This window comes from Neomonachus schauinslandi, chromosome 4 (genome assembly GCF_002201575.2).
Source record: "Neomonachus schauinslandi chromosome 4, ASM220157v2, whole genome shotgun sequence".
Lineage (NCBI taxonomy): Eukaryota > Metazoa > Chordata > Mammalia > Carnivora > Phocidae > Neomonachus > Neomonachus schauinslandi.
In genome coordinates, this window is record NC_058406.1 from 570272 (window position 1) to 588364 (window position 18093).

Consider the following 18093-nt stretch of genomic DNA (forward strand, 5'->3'; position numbering starts at 1 on the left):
CTGAGCAAGAAGCCCAACGCGGGACTCAATCCCAGGACCCTGGGATCATGACCTGAGCCGAAGGCAGACACTTAGCCAACTGAGCCACCCAGGCGTTCCATCTTTTTCTTTTAAGAGAAGATCTGGAAGTGTGACCCCTACCTGGAGAGTCACCCTTCTAGAACGGCGAGAACAGTTGGAGACACGATCTGCTCCTTCCTGGTTTCTCTTACGCTTTTTTTTTTTTCCTCTAAAAATGATGTTGTTTCACTGGGAGCTCTTCTCTTTAACCACCGTCAGCTTCTCTTGTTTCTAGTGGTGACAAGCTATTTTGCTCTTTATGGACATATTCGTCCACCTCTTTGGTAACCCTGTCTGTGACTTTTCTTCTTCCCTTTGTTTATTATGTAACAGCTGCTGCTCTTCTTTTCCCCAGAGAGCTTCCTGTTTTTGCCGGATCCAGCGCCTGCTATGCCCTCCTTTTCAGTCTCCGGGCCCAGAAGCACCGTCCCCGGTCCTTCCAGGGAGGGAAGCCAGCACGCAGGGCTGTGTCCCCTTTGCAGGGGCGTTTGTTGCTTTCAGGGTGCATCTTTGGCTATGTGACAAATGTCTGTGACATCCGGTAGTAAAGATTTATGTATTTGAGAGAGCGTGCGTGCACAGGCAGGAGGGGGAGAGGGAGAGAGAGACTCCCAAGCAGACTCCATGCCCAGGGCAGAGCCCAACATGGGGCTCGATCTCACGACCCTGAGATCGTGACCTGAGCCAAAATCAAGAGTTGGATGCTCAACCGACTTAGCCACCCAGGCGCCCCTCATGTTCCCAACCTTCTTGAGTCCAAGCTGCAAGAGTCCTGTGTTTTGCTGCAGCAGTCTGTGGAGGCTCCTGCTTCACAGGGAGGCCATAGGTGAACGCCGCTGGTCCCCAATGAGGGTGGCCTCTGTCTCCGAATCTGGGGAGGTGCCAGAAGTCCTGGAGGTTCTGACTGCAGATAAGGAAGATGAAAGTCACCTTGCAGGGGACCAGAAGCAGCCCCAGGCTGATAGTCAAACTGATACACTGGCCCCGTTGCAAAATTAACTGGGTGGTCCACCAAAGCTGTGATTGCTTTGGTTAAATAGATGCCTGTTGTTGGGGGCAAATTCCCCACTGTCTTGACTGCTGCTGTTCCCAGAAGGAGGAGCCACGTCCTTTGGGCCTGGTGTGGATGGTGCCCATGGCTGAACTGCGCGGTGGGGGGTGGTGGTGGGATAGCATGGGGGTGCAGATGCGTTCCCCTTTCTGGTTGCCACATTCTGTTAAACTTTGAATCCCCTTAAAAATTCCCATGACTGTTTGGACCAAATCCCATTGTGGACATATCTTGTCAATTTGGCATCATTCCCAGTGGTTGCTCAACCACAGTGGTTTGCTGTCCTGAAGCTTCTCTTCGGTCAATCCATGCTTGAGCCAGTGCATGCCAGTCAATTCGGATGCTCATTGGTGCTGGAGTAACTGCATCCATTGTGGTTGGTTCAAGGGCCATTGCTGCCAAGGCTGACCACCTTGACCCCATAGTCCAATGTCTAAATTTATTTAATTTTCTATCTCAGAGGTTGGCCTTCTGTGTAAAATTTAGGTTGATTCAGACCACAGCTCGGAGTGGAGCGGCAGGGTCACTTACGCCCTCCCCTTACGGTTCTGGAACACGCTGTCACCACGTTTCCTGCAGTGCCTCTCTGACTCTACAATCCTGCCACTTCCTCACGAACAAGCTCCAATTTAACACAATCTTAACATGATTTACGTGGAGATAGCATCAGATCTCACAGGCTAACGGGTCAGTCCCACAAGACCCCCCCTACACTCACTTTAGATGCCAGTCGGAAGTCCAGGTTGTCACCTGTGTTTCTGACTGACTGGCTATAAATTAAAGGTTCCTACAACTTCCTCCTTGGGTTCGATTCATTTGCTAAAGTGGCTCACAGAACTCAGAGAAACATTCTACTTAATAGATTACTAGCTTATGATAAAAGGCTGTAATTCAGGAACCCGACGGAAGAGCTGCATGAGGTCAGGGATGGGGGAAGGATACAGAGCTTCCATGCCCTGTCCAGGCACACCGCCACGTGTCTGTCCACCAACCAGAAGCTCTCCAGACCCCGTCCTTTGGGGTTTGTTTGGAGACTTCATAACAGGGGCAGGAGTGATTAAGTCGTTGGCCATTGGAGAATGCACTCAATCCCCGGCCCCTCTTCCATACCCGGAGGTCAGGGGTGAGACTGAGTTCCAAGCCTTTAATCACATGGATGGTCTCCCCCCCTCCCAACCCCTAGGAGCATGAAAAATTTTAAAGGGAAACCTCACTAAAGTGGACTGCTGATGCTAGAAGGGGAGGCTGGAAGGAGCTGTACCCCTCAATCTCAATCACAGGAAGAAGTGTCTCCCCAAGGGAAGAATCATCAATAGGAAAGAACCATCAATTACAGGCCCCAACAGGAAAAGATGTGCATTGCATCTCCTACAAGAAATCCACTGCCCCTGCAGCTCAGCCAGTAAGAAACCATCATCACCCTAACCTCCCGTTTCTCTTCAGTGGGCTTTCATTCAAAACAACCCTCCCGGGGCGCCTGGGTGGTTCAGTGGGTTAAGCGTCTGTCTTAGGCTCAGGTCATGATCTCAGGGTCCTGGGACTGAGGCCGGGATTGAGCCCCGCATCATCGGGCTCTCTGCTCAGCAGGGTGTCAGCTTCTCCCTCTCCCTCTCTCCCCGCTTGTGCTCTCTCAAATAAAATCTTTAAAAACAAAACCAAAACAACCCTCCCAACCTCTCCCTGTTCCATAATATAACGATCCTCTCCTTTGTTCTCTGGACTTGCCTGTAGTTTTGCTGTAGCTCGCAGGTCCCAAATTGTAATTCTCTGTTATTCCCAAGTAAACCCATTTTTGTGGGTAAAATAACTGTTTTATTTTTAAAGTTAACAAAGACTTTCTGAAAATCATTTTATCAACTTTATTAAACTCAAATGTGGCTGAAAGAGGCTTTTCATGAGTATCAAAACACACCTTTAGGACTCTCTTCACTTAGGAAATTCAAAGGTTTTAGGAGCTCTGTGCTAGAAACGGGATGAAAACCAAGTGTACATTTCTTGTTATAAGTCACAAAATCGTAGAGGTTAACTGATCAACAGAAGGGATGGGTGGTAAATTTAAAGATATCTACCAGAAAAAAACACTAGGTTAGAGAAGAAAGTTACAGGATTAGTCCAAGAAGTCCAATGAGAATCTGAGGAACAGGAATCCCATCAAGAGCAAACCCACCCACTGCCTGGGTGACGCAGCCCTTTAAGTGTCTGGGTCCTGATCTCAGGGTCATGAGATCGAGCCTCGAGTGCAGCCCCACGTCGGGCTCTGTTTGGGGCGTGCAGTCGGCTTGGGTTTCTCTCTCCTCCTCCCTCTACGTGTTCTCTCTCTCAAATAAATAAACCTCAAAAGAGAGAGAGAGAGCAAACACACGAAAATAGAAGGGGATTTTTTTAAGTTCCCAAACCGAAGGAAGGACAAGAGCCCCCCGGGTGAAGAGAACTGTGTGCACAGAACAAGGAGTGAGGCTCACATGAAGACGGGCCTCCGTGACTTTTCAGAGCACCAAGCCCGGGGAAGACCCTAAAGCTCTCAGAGAGCGAGCAGGTCAGAAGCCGAAGGCCAGGAATCAGAACTTCGACTTTCAACAGCATCCCTGGAGGCTGGAAGCAAAAGGCGCGCCCTGAGACGTTCTAAGGGTCAGGCGTTTCCAGGCTGGGATCCTATTCCCTGCCGACTCTGGATCCGAGACGCGCACGGAATAAACCCCCTTCGGACACGCACCCTCTCCAGAACGCACTCGAGCGCAGACCGAGACGGAGACGGCGCGGGCTCCGGGAACGACCGCGGGCGCACGAGCCGCACGGGGGGCTCGGGGGTTAAGGAGCCAGCGTGGCCGACGGGCGTCGGGCAGACACAGGAGGACCCGCGGCGGCGGGGACGCACGCGGCCGCAGGAGGCGGGGCGTGAGGGAGGGAGTCCCGGCCGTGCCCCGACAGTGGCGGACAAAGCCGCTGCGGCGAGCACAGAGCCAGGCATGAGGAAACACGAGGTGCGTCTGCGCGCAGGACAAAAAGCCGCGGCCAGGGGGGCAGCCCGGCCGGGCCGGGTCCGCGGGAAGCCCCGACCCCGAGCTCGGGACTCCTGGGGCCGCGGCAGGGCCACCACGTCGGCGCCTCCGGTGTAGACCTGGAGGCTTCCGACAGATCTGCCGCGGGGGAGAACGGCAGGGGACCGCTGCTCTTCACTGCGAGACTCAAAGCCACATACTGGCGTCACTCTGATCTTAAGATAAATCCAGTCAAAGGAGTCCGCGACGAGGACGCCTCAGCTCTGGGCGGCGGAGGCCCGCCTCGGCCCGCCGCAGCCTCCGTCTCTACGGCAACGGGCGGCGTCTCCGAGCCGAGCCTCTCAGAACCGCGCCACGTAGGGCCGACGCGAGGGTGACGCACTTCCGGCGAGGGTCACGCCCCCTCCCGCGAGGGGGCGTGGCTGTACGTTCCGCGCACCGGCGGCGCGGCCCGCTTTGCCCGGTCCTCGGTGGCCTCCGGGGTGCTAGAGTCTCGGCGCCCAACCGGCCAAGGAGCCCGGCTCCTTCCAGTCCAGGCGCACGCTGCTCGGCTCCCCGCCCCCAGCGTGGTGACAGATCCGCCGAGGTCGCCGCCGCCGCTTTTTGACGACGTGTACTACACGCTGTCCGATGTGAACGCGCCCTCCGTCCGCGTCTAGCGCAGAGGCGAGCCCGGGCCCTTCCCAGGAGCAGAGCAGGAGGCTTCTCCGTCACTGTCGGGGCACGGGCCGGGACTCCCTCCCTCACGCCCCGCCTCCTGCGGCCGCGTGCGTCACCGCCGCCGCGGGTCCTCCTGGGAGTTGTGGTTCGGACCCGACCCCGGGCTCCGGCGCCAGCGGGCTACAGACTACAACTCCCGGCAGGCCCCGCGGCGGCCCCAGGAGTCCCGAGCCCGGGGTCCTCGGCTGCCTCAGCCGGTGGTCTCGGCGCGGCAGGGCGGCCTGGCTGGCGGGAGCTGAGCAGCAGAGGGGCTGCGGGCAGGCTGTCACACACCGAGGTCGTTCGGCAGGCCACTGGCAGATAGACTCGGCGCTTCTCGGCCCCCGGAGCCTCCAGGCCGAGCGGGCGGGGCGCAAACTTACGGGCAAGTGGAGGGGTCGACGGGGGCACTAGGGTCTGGCCGCGACCGGGGCCCTGGGCGGCTTCCCGAGGAAGGGGGATGGGATGGTAGGAGGCGGGGCGGACCCGGGCGGGTGGGGCGGGGTCACGCTTGGGGCTGCGCGCCCGCCCTGCCTGGTCCGGCCCGACCCGCCCCCGCTGTCCCCGCGGAGCCTCGGCCGGGGCGCAGCGCCGGGCCCTGACGTCTGCAGCGCCCGGGCCGCCAGCCCTCCGGCTCCACTCCCGGCGGCAGGTCGTGTTCGGGCGCTGCGGCTCCTGCGCGCACCAGACTGACTGCTGCAGCAGGAGCGAGGCCGCCAGAGCCCGGGGAGCCCTGCAAGGCGGGAAGCAGGCCCCCGGGGCAGCGCTGGCTCCCGCGGTGTCGGCACGGGAATGGGCATGTAGACCGCGGGCAGCCCAGGAGCAGACGGGCCGGCTTCGTCCGCCCGCCGCGTCCCGTCGGAGGTGCTAACTGTGCGTCTTGGCATCTCCCAGGCGCCACAGGGTTGGATGGCTCAGGGCTTGCGCTGAAGCTCAGCAAGGCTAGAGGCCAGTCCCCAAATCTCCAAGCGTCAGGGCTGCAGCCCAGCAGGCTCAAGGCGGGCGGCGGGGTGGGGGGGGCGACTGGACGGCCAGACAGGTGAGCTCTTGACAGGCTTGTGGTGTGATAGTTTGGATTTGACTGTTTCATCCTGTGGATTCTGTTTGATGCCATGTCAGAGGAGTTTTGGTTGTTTTTGAGTGTGTGTGTGTATGTGTGTGTGTGTGATAGATGATTCTGCCTGCCAGTCCTGTGCGTTCAGAACCAGTTGAAGAAATAAGGAGAGGTGCTGAACAAGCTTCTTCCTAGTGGGCACCTGCGGGGCTGGGGATGAGGCAGGCGGAATGGAAGCCTTGGCAAACCCAGTCCTTCCTGGCAGGTCCCCTCCTGGCCTGTTGCTGCAGATGCAACAAGTATCTGAATGCCTTGCTCCCACGCGGAGTGGCCCTGTGCAGTGGTTGGGGCGTGACACCCCAGTCTGCAGGGTGCCTGAAGGCTTCCATCTCGGGCCAAGATTCAGGTGATGACAGCCCTGTACTTCCTTTGGGCCTTCCGCCAGCAGGTGTCTTCGTGCTGGGCCAAGTTGGGTTTCCTGGGTGCACTATCTCAGGGCTTCCCCCCAGGCCCTAGTGGGCCAGACTCCCCAGCACCCAGGATGTCCACCTTTGTCTTAGCCAGACCTGCTACATGACAGGAGCCCGTGATTCACCAAGTTTTGCCAGTGGATTGTGCCCCACAAGGTGTGGATTCAAACAGCATCATCAGGCACGGCCGGAGCACAGGGAGAGGGGCGGCAGCCGCCTGTCGTGTGTCATGTCAGTGTCATGTAACTGCGCTCTTCTGAATAAAGGCGATTTGCCAACTTTCTAGCTAAATGGGATTTAATCTTTAGGGCTTTTGCAAGTTTTTCCAATAAAGTATTCACAAATAGGGAAAACCTCTTATTTCTACACTGTCCTAGTGTATGTTTTGGAAACCATTCTGCCCTCCAAGAGCTGGCAGTTCCTTGAGACGAGAGAAACTAGTACCCAACAGAACAGACCCAGATGTCCGCCTGTTTGGTTGAGGTGGTAAATGCTGAAAGTGTAAAACTGCCTTTTAAAAACCATTTTCTCCAGACTTGCTTGCTGGCTGCCTGTGTGGTTTGCTGTGTTCTGTGTCGGCATGGCTGCTAGTTTCCAACAGGAAATCTTGGTGGCTGTCCAATTTGTGACCCAAGAAGTAGCTGCTAAGTGTCTGGAATGCTGACTCGAGGCTGGTTTGTGTTCTAAGGTAAGTTAAGTTTTGCTAAGTGTGCATCTGTCTCTTGAGTCCTCATGCTCTGACTCAGCCTTTTTTTTCTTGAGAGAGAGAGCGAGCGCGCACAGGAGTGTGCTCGTGCGCCAGGGGGAGGGGGAGAGGGAGAGAGAATCTTAAGCAGACTCCCTCCTGAGTGTGGAGCCTGACAAGGCTCAGTCTCATGACCCTGAGACCATGACCTGAGCTGAAATCAAGAGTCAGACACTTAACCAACTGAGGCACCCAGGCACCCTGCTTCAGAGTCATTTTAAACATCTGTAGTGACGGCCTCTGGGGGGGTTTGGGTCCCAGGCAGGGGTATGGCCATCTGAGGAAGATGTCAGAGTACAGCTTTTCTGGCAACGGAAGAAAAAGAAAGAACTCTCTGGGTGAATATTCCCACTGAAATGGGTGCTCCCTTCCTCTGTAGCCTCTCTGGGTTTGGTCACTGCCTCCTGCCTCCTGACCCTGGTCCATTCCCAACTTGCCACCCCCTCCCCACACACCCCAGTGGGACCTGCTGAAGGAAAGTAGTGAGTCTTAATACCAGGAGGGCTGGGCACCTGATGTCACGTGGATCTTGCTCAGCATGTGCTGGGCCCCAGGGACACCAGTGACAAAGACCAGGCAGAGAGGTGGGCGCAGAGAAGGGATGGAGAGACCCGGAAAGCTACCTGGCGCACTGTGCGGGAATGCCATGTGAGGATGCTTCCAAGGCCCAGGAGCTGAGTGGACGTGTAGGAAGGGCCAGCAGGAGGGTGTTGCTGGAGGCTCTGCTCAGGCCTGAGCTGAGGTGACATCATGCTGGAAGGAGACGCTGAAGCAGAGGGCAGACCTCAAGACTTGTGCGGATCAGGTGCTGGAGGGGAGGAGACAAGGAGGCCCCTAGGGCTGTGGGGGTCTCCGGGTGTGAGTGCGACAGGCGCTGGCCAGAAGCGCCTCTCGCCACGGGCTGGACTGCTCTGCTGCCCCACGTGGAGCTGTCAGCAGCTGAGGTCCAGTCCTGGCTTCATACAGACCCTTCCAGGCTCCCCTCCACCCCACTCTTCATTCTCTGCCCGTTGCCATAGGGCAGGGCCAGGCGTGGGCCACAACTTACTCTCCTTCTCGGGGTTCCCCCACCGTGTCCTATTGGAAATGATTCTGTAGCATGTGGCCAGTGGGTCCATAAGGCCAGCGGGTGGGCAGGTGTGGTGGCTGGCTGGGCAGGCTGAGAGACTGGCCACAGAATGGCTCATGGCACTTGGGTCCTTTCCTGTTCTGAGTGCTTCACTTCAGTGTGGAGCCGGTTTCTGGGCTCTGCAGGTGGGGTACCCCTGCTAGCAGGGACCTTCAGTTGGGCCTGTCTGTCCAGACGTGTTTGGGTTCATGGTTGCCTGTGATGAGGCACACTCTGGCTGGAGCGCATGGGAAGGGCAAGGAGTAGCTCAGTGTGACCCGTCCATCGCTGGCAGTTCTGGGGGGTTCCCAGCACGCAGGAGGATCTGGCTGAGGCAGGCAGGGTAGGGGGTGGGGCCTGTATGTGAAGGGGCACGCCACCACTCCGCGGGCAGGCCACTGGTCACCACCTCACCACCAAGGTGGCCGCCCACGGGATGCCTCCCCTCGTCTGGAACTTGCTGGCACCGAAGAGTCAGGTGTTCTTGGGGGCGTTCTTGCTGGGGCAGGCCTGGGCTTGGCTGTGCTTTCTGGAAGAAATAAGAAGCTCTCGGCCCAGGTGCCCCATCTTAGCAGGGGCCAGAGACCAGAAGGGAAGACAGGGAGAGTGGCCCAAGAGGTGAGGCTCTCTGCATGAACGGGCAATAAGGAGTTTCGTTGCGGAAAGGCTCCTAGTTAGTCCATGGGTTGGGAAGGTTTATTCTTCTAAAACATCCACCTGCTTCTGCGGAAGCCCCCCGGAGGTCCTGCCTGGGCAGGGTGAAGAGGCCGCCGCCACAGGGGCCTGTCTGGAGGGAGGAGAATCTGCAGAAGTCGGAGCTGGCTGGGTGGGTCCTACCCTGAGAATCTGCGGGGGTCGTTGGCTCAGACACCAGGCTGGGCATGGACTGAGGCCCAGCCCTGTGGACGGTGCCCCTACCCTGCCCACCCTGTACTGGACGTGGGTCTCAGAGTGGAGCTGGGCAGAGGGGAGGCGTCAGATGGCCCGTGGGGCTCGGCCCCTGCCCCTGGCAGAGCCTGGCCGCCACCCCTCCTCACTGCCCACCTGTGGCCTCAGCTGGGTGGCAGTGTTTCCTGAGGGGGCCCAGCCTGGGATGCCGAGTGGAGGGGTGACAGGTGGTTTCCCTCCCGTGCTGCTGGCCAGTGTCCTGTGGCTGAGCGGGGCTGCTGGGCCCTGATGGAAGCTGGCAGTAGCCTCAGTCTCCCTCCAGCCTCCCGGGAGCTCTGTGAGGAGACGGCCAGGCTCACACCCAGCCCTGCCTTGGGCAGTGCCCTAGGCCAGCTGCTTTCCGGCCTCAGAGCCCTGCTGGCAGCATGGCAGACCCTCTCCAGAATGGAGTGGTGACTGCTCTCTCACAGGCTGGGAGGCCCTGGGCCCTCTCCAAGTCCTGTTGATTTTCCCTCTTAACTGTCATTCAAATCCAGTTGTGTCATTAATTAAAAAAACCTTTATTGAAGAAACATATAGTATGGGTCCCAGGTCGTAAGTGATCAGCACGTAATAAGCACCCAGATCAGGAAGTAGGACGTTCCTGGGTCCCAGAGCCCCCGTGGCGGCCTTTGCCGTCGGCTCCTTGCTTTGTGAATTTTTTGTAAATGAGTTCAGATAGTGGGCACGTGGCTGCCTTCCTTCAACATCTGTTGAGTTCTGCCTCCCAGCTGCTGGCTGTGTAGTATGGTGGGTAAACCACATCTCATGACCCAGTTCACCGTTGGGGAGACAGGCGCCCTTCCCTCTGTACAGCCCGGAGAAGACCCCAGAAGTTGGGCCTCGAGTGACCTCGAGGCGCTGTCCACTGACCTAGGGTAGCGTCCCACTCGTGTGCAGTGGCCTGGTGAGTCTGGCAGGGGGCACCTGCGCCAGGCTGTGCCCCTTCACCCCGGGGCGCCCGCTCTGTATACGTCTGAGTTCTCTGGGCGCGGAGACAGGACCTTTGTGGGCAGAGGCGTCTTCTCGGGCCTGCGGCCTCGTCAGTCTCTCAGTGGTGTGGACGCTGGTTCCTGACTTCGGCACAGCCCAGCTTACCAACTGGCTGCATGGCGAAGAGTCTGTTTTCTTCTGAAAGCTTTATTGTCTTACCTTTCATGTTGATACTTGCAATCCAAATCCATTAATTGTAAAACAAATATGTGCCGAGGGGCCGTTGTGTGCCAACCACCCAGAACTGGATCTGCCAGCGCAGGTGGACCCTCTGTGGGCATTTGCCAGGTCTTGTTCCCTGGCGGTCCACCGACCTCTCCACCGGGACTGCCCCCTGCTTCTGCCCGTGCTCACCATGAGGCAGGGTCTCATAGTGGCCCGAGGGACCTTTCCACAGAGGTGCCCACTTTCCTCCAGGACAGGTGCTGTTTGCACCTCTGAGCTCGTGTGCCCCGCTGCCGGCCAGTGGCCAGGTGAGCCTCATTTGGGCTGTAGTGCACGCGCTCGCCCGCTTCTCTCGGCCTCGGGGCATTTGCACTTGCCCTCCTCCGCCTCCCTCCCTGGCTCTCCCAGACTTGTTCTCACCTGTCTCCCCGGCAGCCCGCCCAGAGCTGGCGAGAGCCTGTGTGGCCTTCTTGATGTGGCCTGAGGGTGCCGTCTGCCTGCAGGTCCCGGAGCAGTCCTGCCCGCCATGGACCCAGACCCCCAGGCAGGCGTGCAGGTGGGCATGCGTGTGGTGCGCGGCGTGGACTGGAAGTGGGGCCAGCAGGATGGCGGTGAGGGCGGCGTGGGCACGGTGGTGGAGCTTGGCCGCCACGGTAGCCCCTCGACCCCTGACCGCACGGTAGTCGTGCAGTGGGACCACGGCACTCGCACCAACTACCGCGCAGGCTACCAGGGCGCGCACGACCTGCTGCTGTACGACAACGCCCAGATCGGTGCGTGCGGCCGCCGCAGGGCCCGGGGGGTGGGGGGCAGAGCCCCGCGCTCCCTGACCCTGCCGTGCCCCCAGGCGTCCGCCACCCCAACATCATCTGTGACTGCTGCAAGAAGCACGGCTTGCGGGGCATGCGCTGGAAGTGCCGCGTCTGCTTCGACTACGACCTGTGCACGCAGTGTTACATGCACAACAAGCACGACCTCGCCCACGCCTTCGAGCGCTACGAGACGGCTCACTCTCGCCCGTGAGTCCCGCCGCCCCCTGCGGCCTGCGCCGCGCCCTGGCCTGGGCGTGTGGGGCCCCGGCGGCCCTGGGTCCTGGCCTGCGGCACTCCCGGCCTCACGGCAAGCACGCACAACACCTGGGCGGGCCTTGGCCCTGGAGGAGTGGCCGAGGTCACGGTCACTCGGAGGCCTGGCTGTCGGCCCCACCCCCACCCCGTGGAAGGTAGCCCTATCCACCGGAGCAGGTCTGCGGAGGCTGGTGCCGCGGACGGGGTCCGCGGCACCAGCCCTGGAGCCGGTGTGGCCGGCTCCCCGGCGCAGCCGTGCTGGGGGCGCTGAGACGTCCAGTGTGTGTACAGCTAGCATCCCCTGGGGGCGCCCCGGCAGCCATGCTGGGGACTAACCCAGAGGCACAGCTGGGGAGACCCTGTTGGCCTGCCTAGGGGGCTCCATCGCTGGGCGGGCGGGTAGGGAATGAAGCTGGGAGGGTCTCCTGGGCCGGGGTGGCCACCCAGAGGCCCCACCCATGAGACGCTGCCGCCCTTGTCTCCTGGACACTTCCCGCGCACATGGAGGGGAGGTGTGTGTTTGGTCCCAGCTGCCCACTGGCCAGAGCAGGGGCAGGGATCAGCTGTCTGGGCACCTCCGGGCAAGCTGCTGTGCCTTCATTCTTCCATTTCCTTGTGCCGACCTCCCCCCACCTCCCCCCGGCTGGGCCAGGCTGTGTGCTGAGCTCTGGGGACAACCCTAACGGCACGTGGCTCATTAGGAGGGAGCAGGTGTGGAGGAGGGCCGCATATGGAGGCCATGCTGTGAGGGGGTCCAGAGTGGAGGCCACTGGCCGGCTGGGCCGGCCATCCTCGGGCGAGAGCTGGGTGGGGCAGAGGGCTTGCACCCTCACCCTGCTTCCCACGTGGCTCAGCACCCACTCACTCTCTTGCAGGGTCACGCTGAGTCCCCGCCAGGGTCTCCCAAGGATCCCGTTGAGGGGAATCTTCCAGGGGGCGAAGGTGGTGCGGGGCCCTGACTGGGAGTGGGGCTCGCAGGACGGTGAGTGGGGATCTGGGCTGCCGCTGGCTGTGGCTAAGCTTCATAGCAGGGGCTTAGCCTGCGATGGGGCCCTTGTCTCCCCAGGAGGGGAAGGGAAGCCAGGCCGAGTGGTGGACATCCGTGGCTGGGACGTGGAGACGGGCCGGAGCGTGGCCAGTGTGACGTGGGCCGATGGCACCACCAATGTGTACCGTGTGGGCCACAAGGGCAAGGTGGACCTCAAGTGTGTGGGCGAGGCGGCTGGCGGCTTCTACTACAAGGAGCACCTCCCAAGGCTCGGTAGGGTCTGGCCCCAAGGACACCACACCTGCGTGCCCAGCTGCCCTTCTGCCCTGGCTGGGTCCTGGGGCAGCGCCGGGTGGGGGCTGGCCGGTGAAGCCGCCGAGGGAAGGGATGCTGCTGAGGGGGCCTGTTGCCCGCCCCCAGGCAAACCGGCGGAGCTGCGGCGCAGGGTGAGTGCTGACGGACAGCCTTTCCAGCACGGGGACAAGGTTAAGTGTCTGCTGGACACGGACATCCTGAGGGAGCTGCAGGAAGGCCACGGCGGATGGAACCCCAGGATGGCGGAGGTGAGCCACCCCACCTGCTGAGCCCCGCCCCTCCCTCCCCACATCCTCTGGACCCCCAGCCCTCCCGCTCCACCCAGCCACAGCCTCCATGACCCGCCACAGTTTATCGGACAGACGGGCACCGTGCACCGCATCACGGACCGTGGGGATGTGCGCGTGCAGTTCGGCCATGAGACCCGCTGGACCTTCCACCCCGGGGCTCTCACCAAGGTGCATGGGGGGCTGGGCTGAGCCCCGTCTGTTCGCTTCTGCACCCCCTCCACGTACCTGACCGGCTCTGGGAATGCCTTTCTCCAGCCCTGAGGGAACAGGGGAGGGCTTTGTGGGGTCCAGAGGGGCTGAGTTCCACAGAGGGGATCCAGGTGTGAAGGGACACAGAGGAGGGTGAGGCACCTGCTGGGGGCTGGTGGAGGCTGGGGGCTGGCGGCCCAGGCTCCGGCCTTTACCCTGCTGGCCTCAGGAAGCCACTGCTGCATTACAGGTGGGAGGTGACCTTCTAAAATGCTCCCTGTGGGTGTGGTGTGGGGAGCACGTGGGGGCAGTGGAAAGGCCCTTTAGGAAGAGGATGGGGACAGTGGTGGGCACAGTGAACTCTGTTTGGGAAGCAGGGTTGTGCGGATAGGGGCCCTGGGTGGAGGCATGTACCCCTAGGGCTCGGCTCTGGACCTGGAGTCCTGGCCCCGGGGGGTGGGGAGGTGGGGCGGGGTGTCATAAATCCCATGGTTTGCAGAGTAAGTCTTGCATAGAGGAGGCCACAGGTGTGGGGGGCGTAGCCAGGAAAGGTTTGGGGATGGGGGAGGAGTGGCTCCTGACCCGCACTCCCATGGCAGTCTGACCCTGCCCCCTGGTTGTCCCAGGGCCCCACCCCCACCCCCTGTGCCCGTCTCGACTGGCCTCGGCCATGCATCAGTGTGTAGGGACAGGCCCGCCTTGACCTTCACCCCAGAGTTGGCTTTGGTCTGGTCTGGATGCCACTGCCTGGCTGTCTCTCTGGCTGTCACCCCCGTGGCTCCGGGGCTGGCCACCCAGGACTGCCCTGGTCACGTGTGACCCTCATCCAGCTCTGAGGCAGGGGCTGGGGTCAAGTTCAGGTCTGCCTGTCCTGTGGAGCTGAGGGGTGCCCTCCTGCTCCATGGCCCTGGGCAGCCACACTTGCCTGGGGGTGCCCCTCACGTGCCTCTCTGTCACTCAGCACAATGCCTTCTGGGTGGGCGATGTGGTGCGGGTCATCGACGACCTTGACACAGTGAAGCGGCTGCAGGCCGGGCACGGCGAGTGGACGGACGACATGGCCCCTGTGAGTGCCCCGGCTCCCACCCCCACCCCCTTCCCTGCCCCCTGGGAGGCCTGCCTGTGACCCTACTCTCTCCCGACTCAGGCCCTGGGCCGCATCGGGAAGGTGGTGAAAGTTTTCAGAGATGGTAACCTGCGCGTGGCGGTCGGTGGTCAGCTGTGGACCTTCAGCCCCTCCTGCCTGGTGGCCTACCGGCCCGAGGAGGATGCCAACCTTGATGTGGCCGAGCGCGCCAGGGAGAACAAAAGTGCGCGTGCCCAGCTTGGGTGGCCGGCGGGAGGCAGGGCCACCCCGGCCACCACTCAACTTGAGCCCTGCCCCACCCAGGCTCCCTGAGTGTCGCCCTGGACAAGCTTCGAGCCCAGAAGAGTGACCTCGAGCACCCAGGGAGACTGGTGGTGGAGGTGGCCCTGGGCAGTATGGCCGGGGCTCTGGACCTGCTGAGGAGGCACCCAGAGCAGGCGAGCTCCTGACGCCCTGCCCGTCCTCCCTTTAGCCAGCCCCAGGGAGAGGGGAAGAGGGCCGGGGACTGACCTGCAGGCTCTCCTGGCAGGTGGACACCAAGAACCAGGGCAGGACTGCCCTGCAGGTGGCCGCCTACCTCGGCCAGGTAGAGCTGGTGCGGCTGCTGCTGCAGGCGCGGGCGGGCGCGGACCTGCCGGACGAGGAGGGCAACACGGCGCTGCACTACGCCGCCCTGGGGTGAGGCGCGCGCAGGGCCGCGGTGGGGGCTGGGCGGCCCGCAGGTCCAGCTGGTGGGCATCGGGCCCCTCCTGCTTCCTCTTCCGTCAGGAACCAGCCGGAGGCTGCCCGGTTGCTCCTGAGCTCCGGGTGCGGGGCCAATGCCCTGAACAGCACCCGGAGCGCAGCCCTGCACGTGGCCGTGCAGAGGGGCTTCCTGGAGGTGGTGAGGGTCCTCTGTGAACGCGGCTGTGATGTCAACCTGCCTGTAAGTGCTGGGTCCCCTGGCTCTGGCCCCGGGGTCAAGGATACAGTGGCATTTATCTTCCTGCCAAGTGACCCCCCCCCCCCCCCCCCGCCGGCAGGACGGCCATGCCGACACACCTCTGCACTGTGCCATCTCGGCGGGTGCTGGCGCCAGTGGCATCGTGGAGGTCCTGACTGAGGTGCCGGGCATCGATGTCACTGCCACTAACAGCCAGGGGTTCACCCTGCTGCACCACGCATCCCTCAAGGGCCACACACTGTGAGTTTGGGGGGACAGAGCCAGCGGCCAGGTTCCCGTGGTGCTGCTGGGCCACTGTGGGGACACTCCGGACTCCCGGCATGTGTCTCCGCTCCCACAGAGCTGTTAGGAGGATTGTGGCTCGCGCGCGACAGCTGGTGGATGCCAAGAAGGAGGATGGCTTCACGGCCTTGCACCTGGCCGCCCTCAACAACCACCGGGAGGTGGCCCAGATTCTCATCCGAGAGGTGTGGACACAGGGCCCTGGACCGGCCCCGGGGCGTCATGAGGGGGTCAGGGCCCACCTGGGGTCTCTGGGCTGAGCCCGTGCCCGCCCCTTTTCCCTGTCCTCAGGGCCGCTGTGATGTGAACGTCCGCAACCGGAAGCTGCAGTCCCCACTGCACCTGGCCGTGCAGCAGGCGCACGTGGGGCTGGTGCCGCTGCTGGTGGACGCGGGCTGCAGCGTCAACGCCGAGGATGAGGAGGGGGACACGGCCTTGCACGTGGCACTGCAGCGTCATCAGCTGCTGCCCCTGGCGGCTGATGGGGCCGGGGGGGACCCGGGGCCCTTGCAGCTCTTGTCCAGGGTGAGGAAATGTGGATCTGGGTGAAGAGGTGGGCCCTAGTGCCCGGCTGCAGGCAACAGGCAGGGTCTGAGGGACTGTCCACCTCCACTGTGGGTGGCTGACCAGGGAGCCCGGCCTTCTCGGGGGTGGCTTAGTCTCGGGGGCTGTGGTTTGCCGGAGGCGTTTTCTGCGACCCAGGCACCACAGTGTGGCCTGACCAGCCTGGGAAAGGGGATGGGGCGCAGTGTGGCGGGGGTTGTCTGGGAACTCAGCCCCTGCCCTGGAGTTCCCTGGCAGGGGCGCTTTTCCTGCCTACCTCCCTCCTGTTCCAGCGGCCTCAGATGGTGAGGGGGTGCCAGGGTCTGGGACCCGAGGCCCCGGACAGCCGGGTGCTGGGAGAGTCTCCCCGCAGGCCAGCGGGCCGGCCCTGGAGCCTGCTCCGGTGCCCGTCCTCACCGGCCTCTGTCTGCCGCCCAGCTACAGGCCTCGGGCCTCCCCGGCAGCGGGGAGCTGACGGTGGGCGCGGCCGTCGCATGCTTCCTGGCGCTGGAGGGCGCCGACGTGAGCTACGCCAACCACCGCGGCCGGAGCCCGCTGGACCTGGCCGCCGAGGCCCGCGTGCTCAAGGCCCTGCAGGGCTGCGCGCAGCGCTTCCGGTGAGCCCGGCGGGGTGGGGGGCGGTCCCCGGCGCCCCGGGGCCCTTTCAAGCCCCCTCCTCCAACCGCAGGGAGCGGCACGCGGGCGGCAGCGGGGGCGCGGCACCGGGCCCGAGGCTGGTGCTCGGCACCCCCAACACCGTGACGAACCTGCACGTGGCCGCGCCGTCGGGGCCCGAGGCCGCCGAGTGCCTGGTGTGCTCGGAGCTAGCGCTGCTGGTGCTGTTCTCGCCGTGCCAGCACCGCACGGTGTGCGAGGGTGAGTGCGCACACTCGCCGTGCCAGCACACCACACGGTGTGTGTGCGCGAGTGTGGGGGTGTGTGTGCGCGTGCGCGAGGGTGAGTGCGGGTGTGTATGTGTGCGCTCGAGGGTGTGTGTGTGCGCGTGCGTGCGCGAGGGTGAGTGTGGGGGTGTGCGCGCGCGCGAGGGTGAGTGCGGATGTGTGCGTGCGCGCGCGCGAGGGTGAGTGCGGGTGTGTGCGTGTGCGTGCGCGAGGGTGAGTGCGGGGGGGTGTGCGCGTGCGCGAGGGTGAGTGCGGGTGTGTATGTGTGTGCGCGAGGGTGAGTGCGGGTGTGTGTGTGTGTGCGCACGAGGGTGAGTGCGGGTGTGTGTGTGCGCGAGGATGAGTGTGGGGGTGTGTGCGCGCGTGCGTGAGGCTGAATGCGGGTGTGTGTGTGTGTCGGGGGCGGGGGGTGTGCGCGAGCCCGTCCAACCGCGCTCCCCTTCCTCCCCCTCCGCAGAATGTGCACGCAGGATGAAGAAGTGCATCAGGTGCCAGGTGGTCATCGGCAAGAAGCTGCGTCCAGGTGGGTGGCTCGCCCGGACCCGCGTCTGCGCGCACGTCCCGCCCCCACGGGCGCGGCTACGCCTCCACCCGCGGCCCGCACCGCACGTCGGCAGCTCGTGGCCCCGCCTCCCCTCACCCCTGCCCCGGATCCTGGCCCGCAGACGGCACGGAGGTGGCCAGCGCGACCCCGGCGCCCGGCCCGCCGCGGCAGCTGGTGGAGGAGCTGCAGAGCCGCTACCGGCAGATGGAGGAGCGCATCACCTGCCCCATCTGCATCGACAGCCACATCCGCCTCGTGTTCCAGTGCGGCCATGGCGCGTGCGCGCCCTGCGGCGCCGCGCTCAGCGCCTGCCCCATTTGCCGCCAGCCCATCCGCGACCGCATCCAGATCTTCGTGTAGCCCGCGCCCCCCCTCCATCCCCCGCCTCGCCCGCCCCGCCACGTTCCGGAGCCACGTCCCGCCGTCGCCTACGCAAGCCCCCACCCGTGTTTTATAAAAAGATTGTCGGACTTTTCCGCCTGGTGCCTGCCTGGGGCGAGGGCCGGGCGGGTCCGCACCCGGGCCCCGCCCCGCCGCGCCGCTGCCCCCGACCCGGGCTGTCCTGACCCGCCCCTCTTCCGCCGCTGCCCCAGCTCCAGGCTCTGCGCTTTGGCCCGGGCCCCGCGCGTCCTGCTCATTCTAGCGCTGACGCTTCCAGACCCCTGCCCAGAC

At 62.8% G+C, this 18093-nt stretch overlaps 1 protein-coding gene and 1 pseudogene across 1 annotated transcript; one reads left to right on the top strand and one right to left on the bottom strand.

Moving 5' to 3' along the window:
• Positions 1 to 774: 774 nt before the first annotated feature.
• On the bottom strand, positions 775 to 10272 carry LOC110575335 (annotated as a pseudogene).
• A 246-nt stretch (positions 10273 to 10518) lies between these two features.
• Positions 10519 to 17890, top strand: MIB2 (MIB E3 ubiquitin protein ligase 2). Its single transcript, XM_021683348.2, has 18 exons — positions 10519 to 11044; positions 11119 to 11290; positions 12214 to 12320; positions 12405 to 12599; positions 12747 to 12889; positions 12992 to 13099; positions 14082 to 14186; positions 14268 to 14430; positions 14511 to 14644; positions 14737 to 14885; positions 14976 to 15132; positions 15230 to 15390; positions 15491 to 15617; positions 15724 to 15957; positions 16414 to 16592; positions 16664 to 16851; positions 17335 to 17400; positions 17543 to 17890. The coding sequence occupies exons 1-18, from the start codon at positions 10798 to 10800 to the stop codon at positions 17779 to 17781; spliced, it is 2874 nt and encodes a 957-aa protein (XP_021539023.1). The 5' UTR covers positions 10519 to 10797; the 3' UTR covers positions 17782 to 17890.
• Positions 17891 to 18093: the final 203 nt, after the last annotated feature.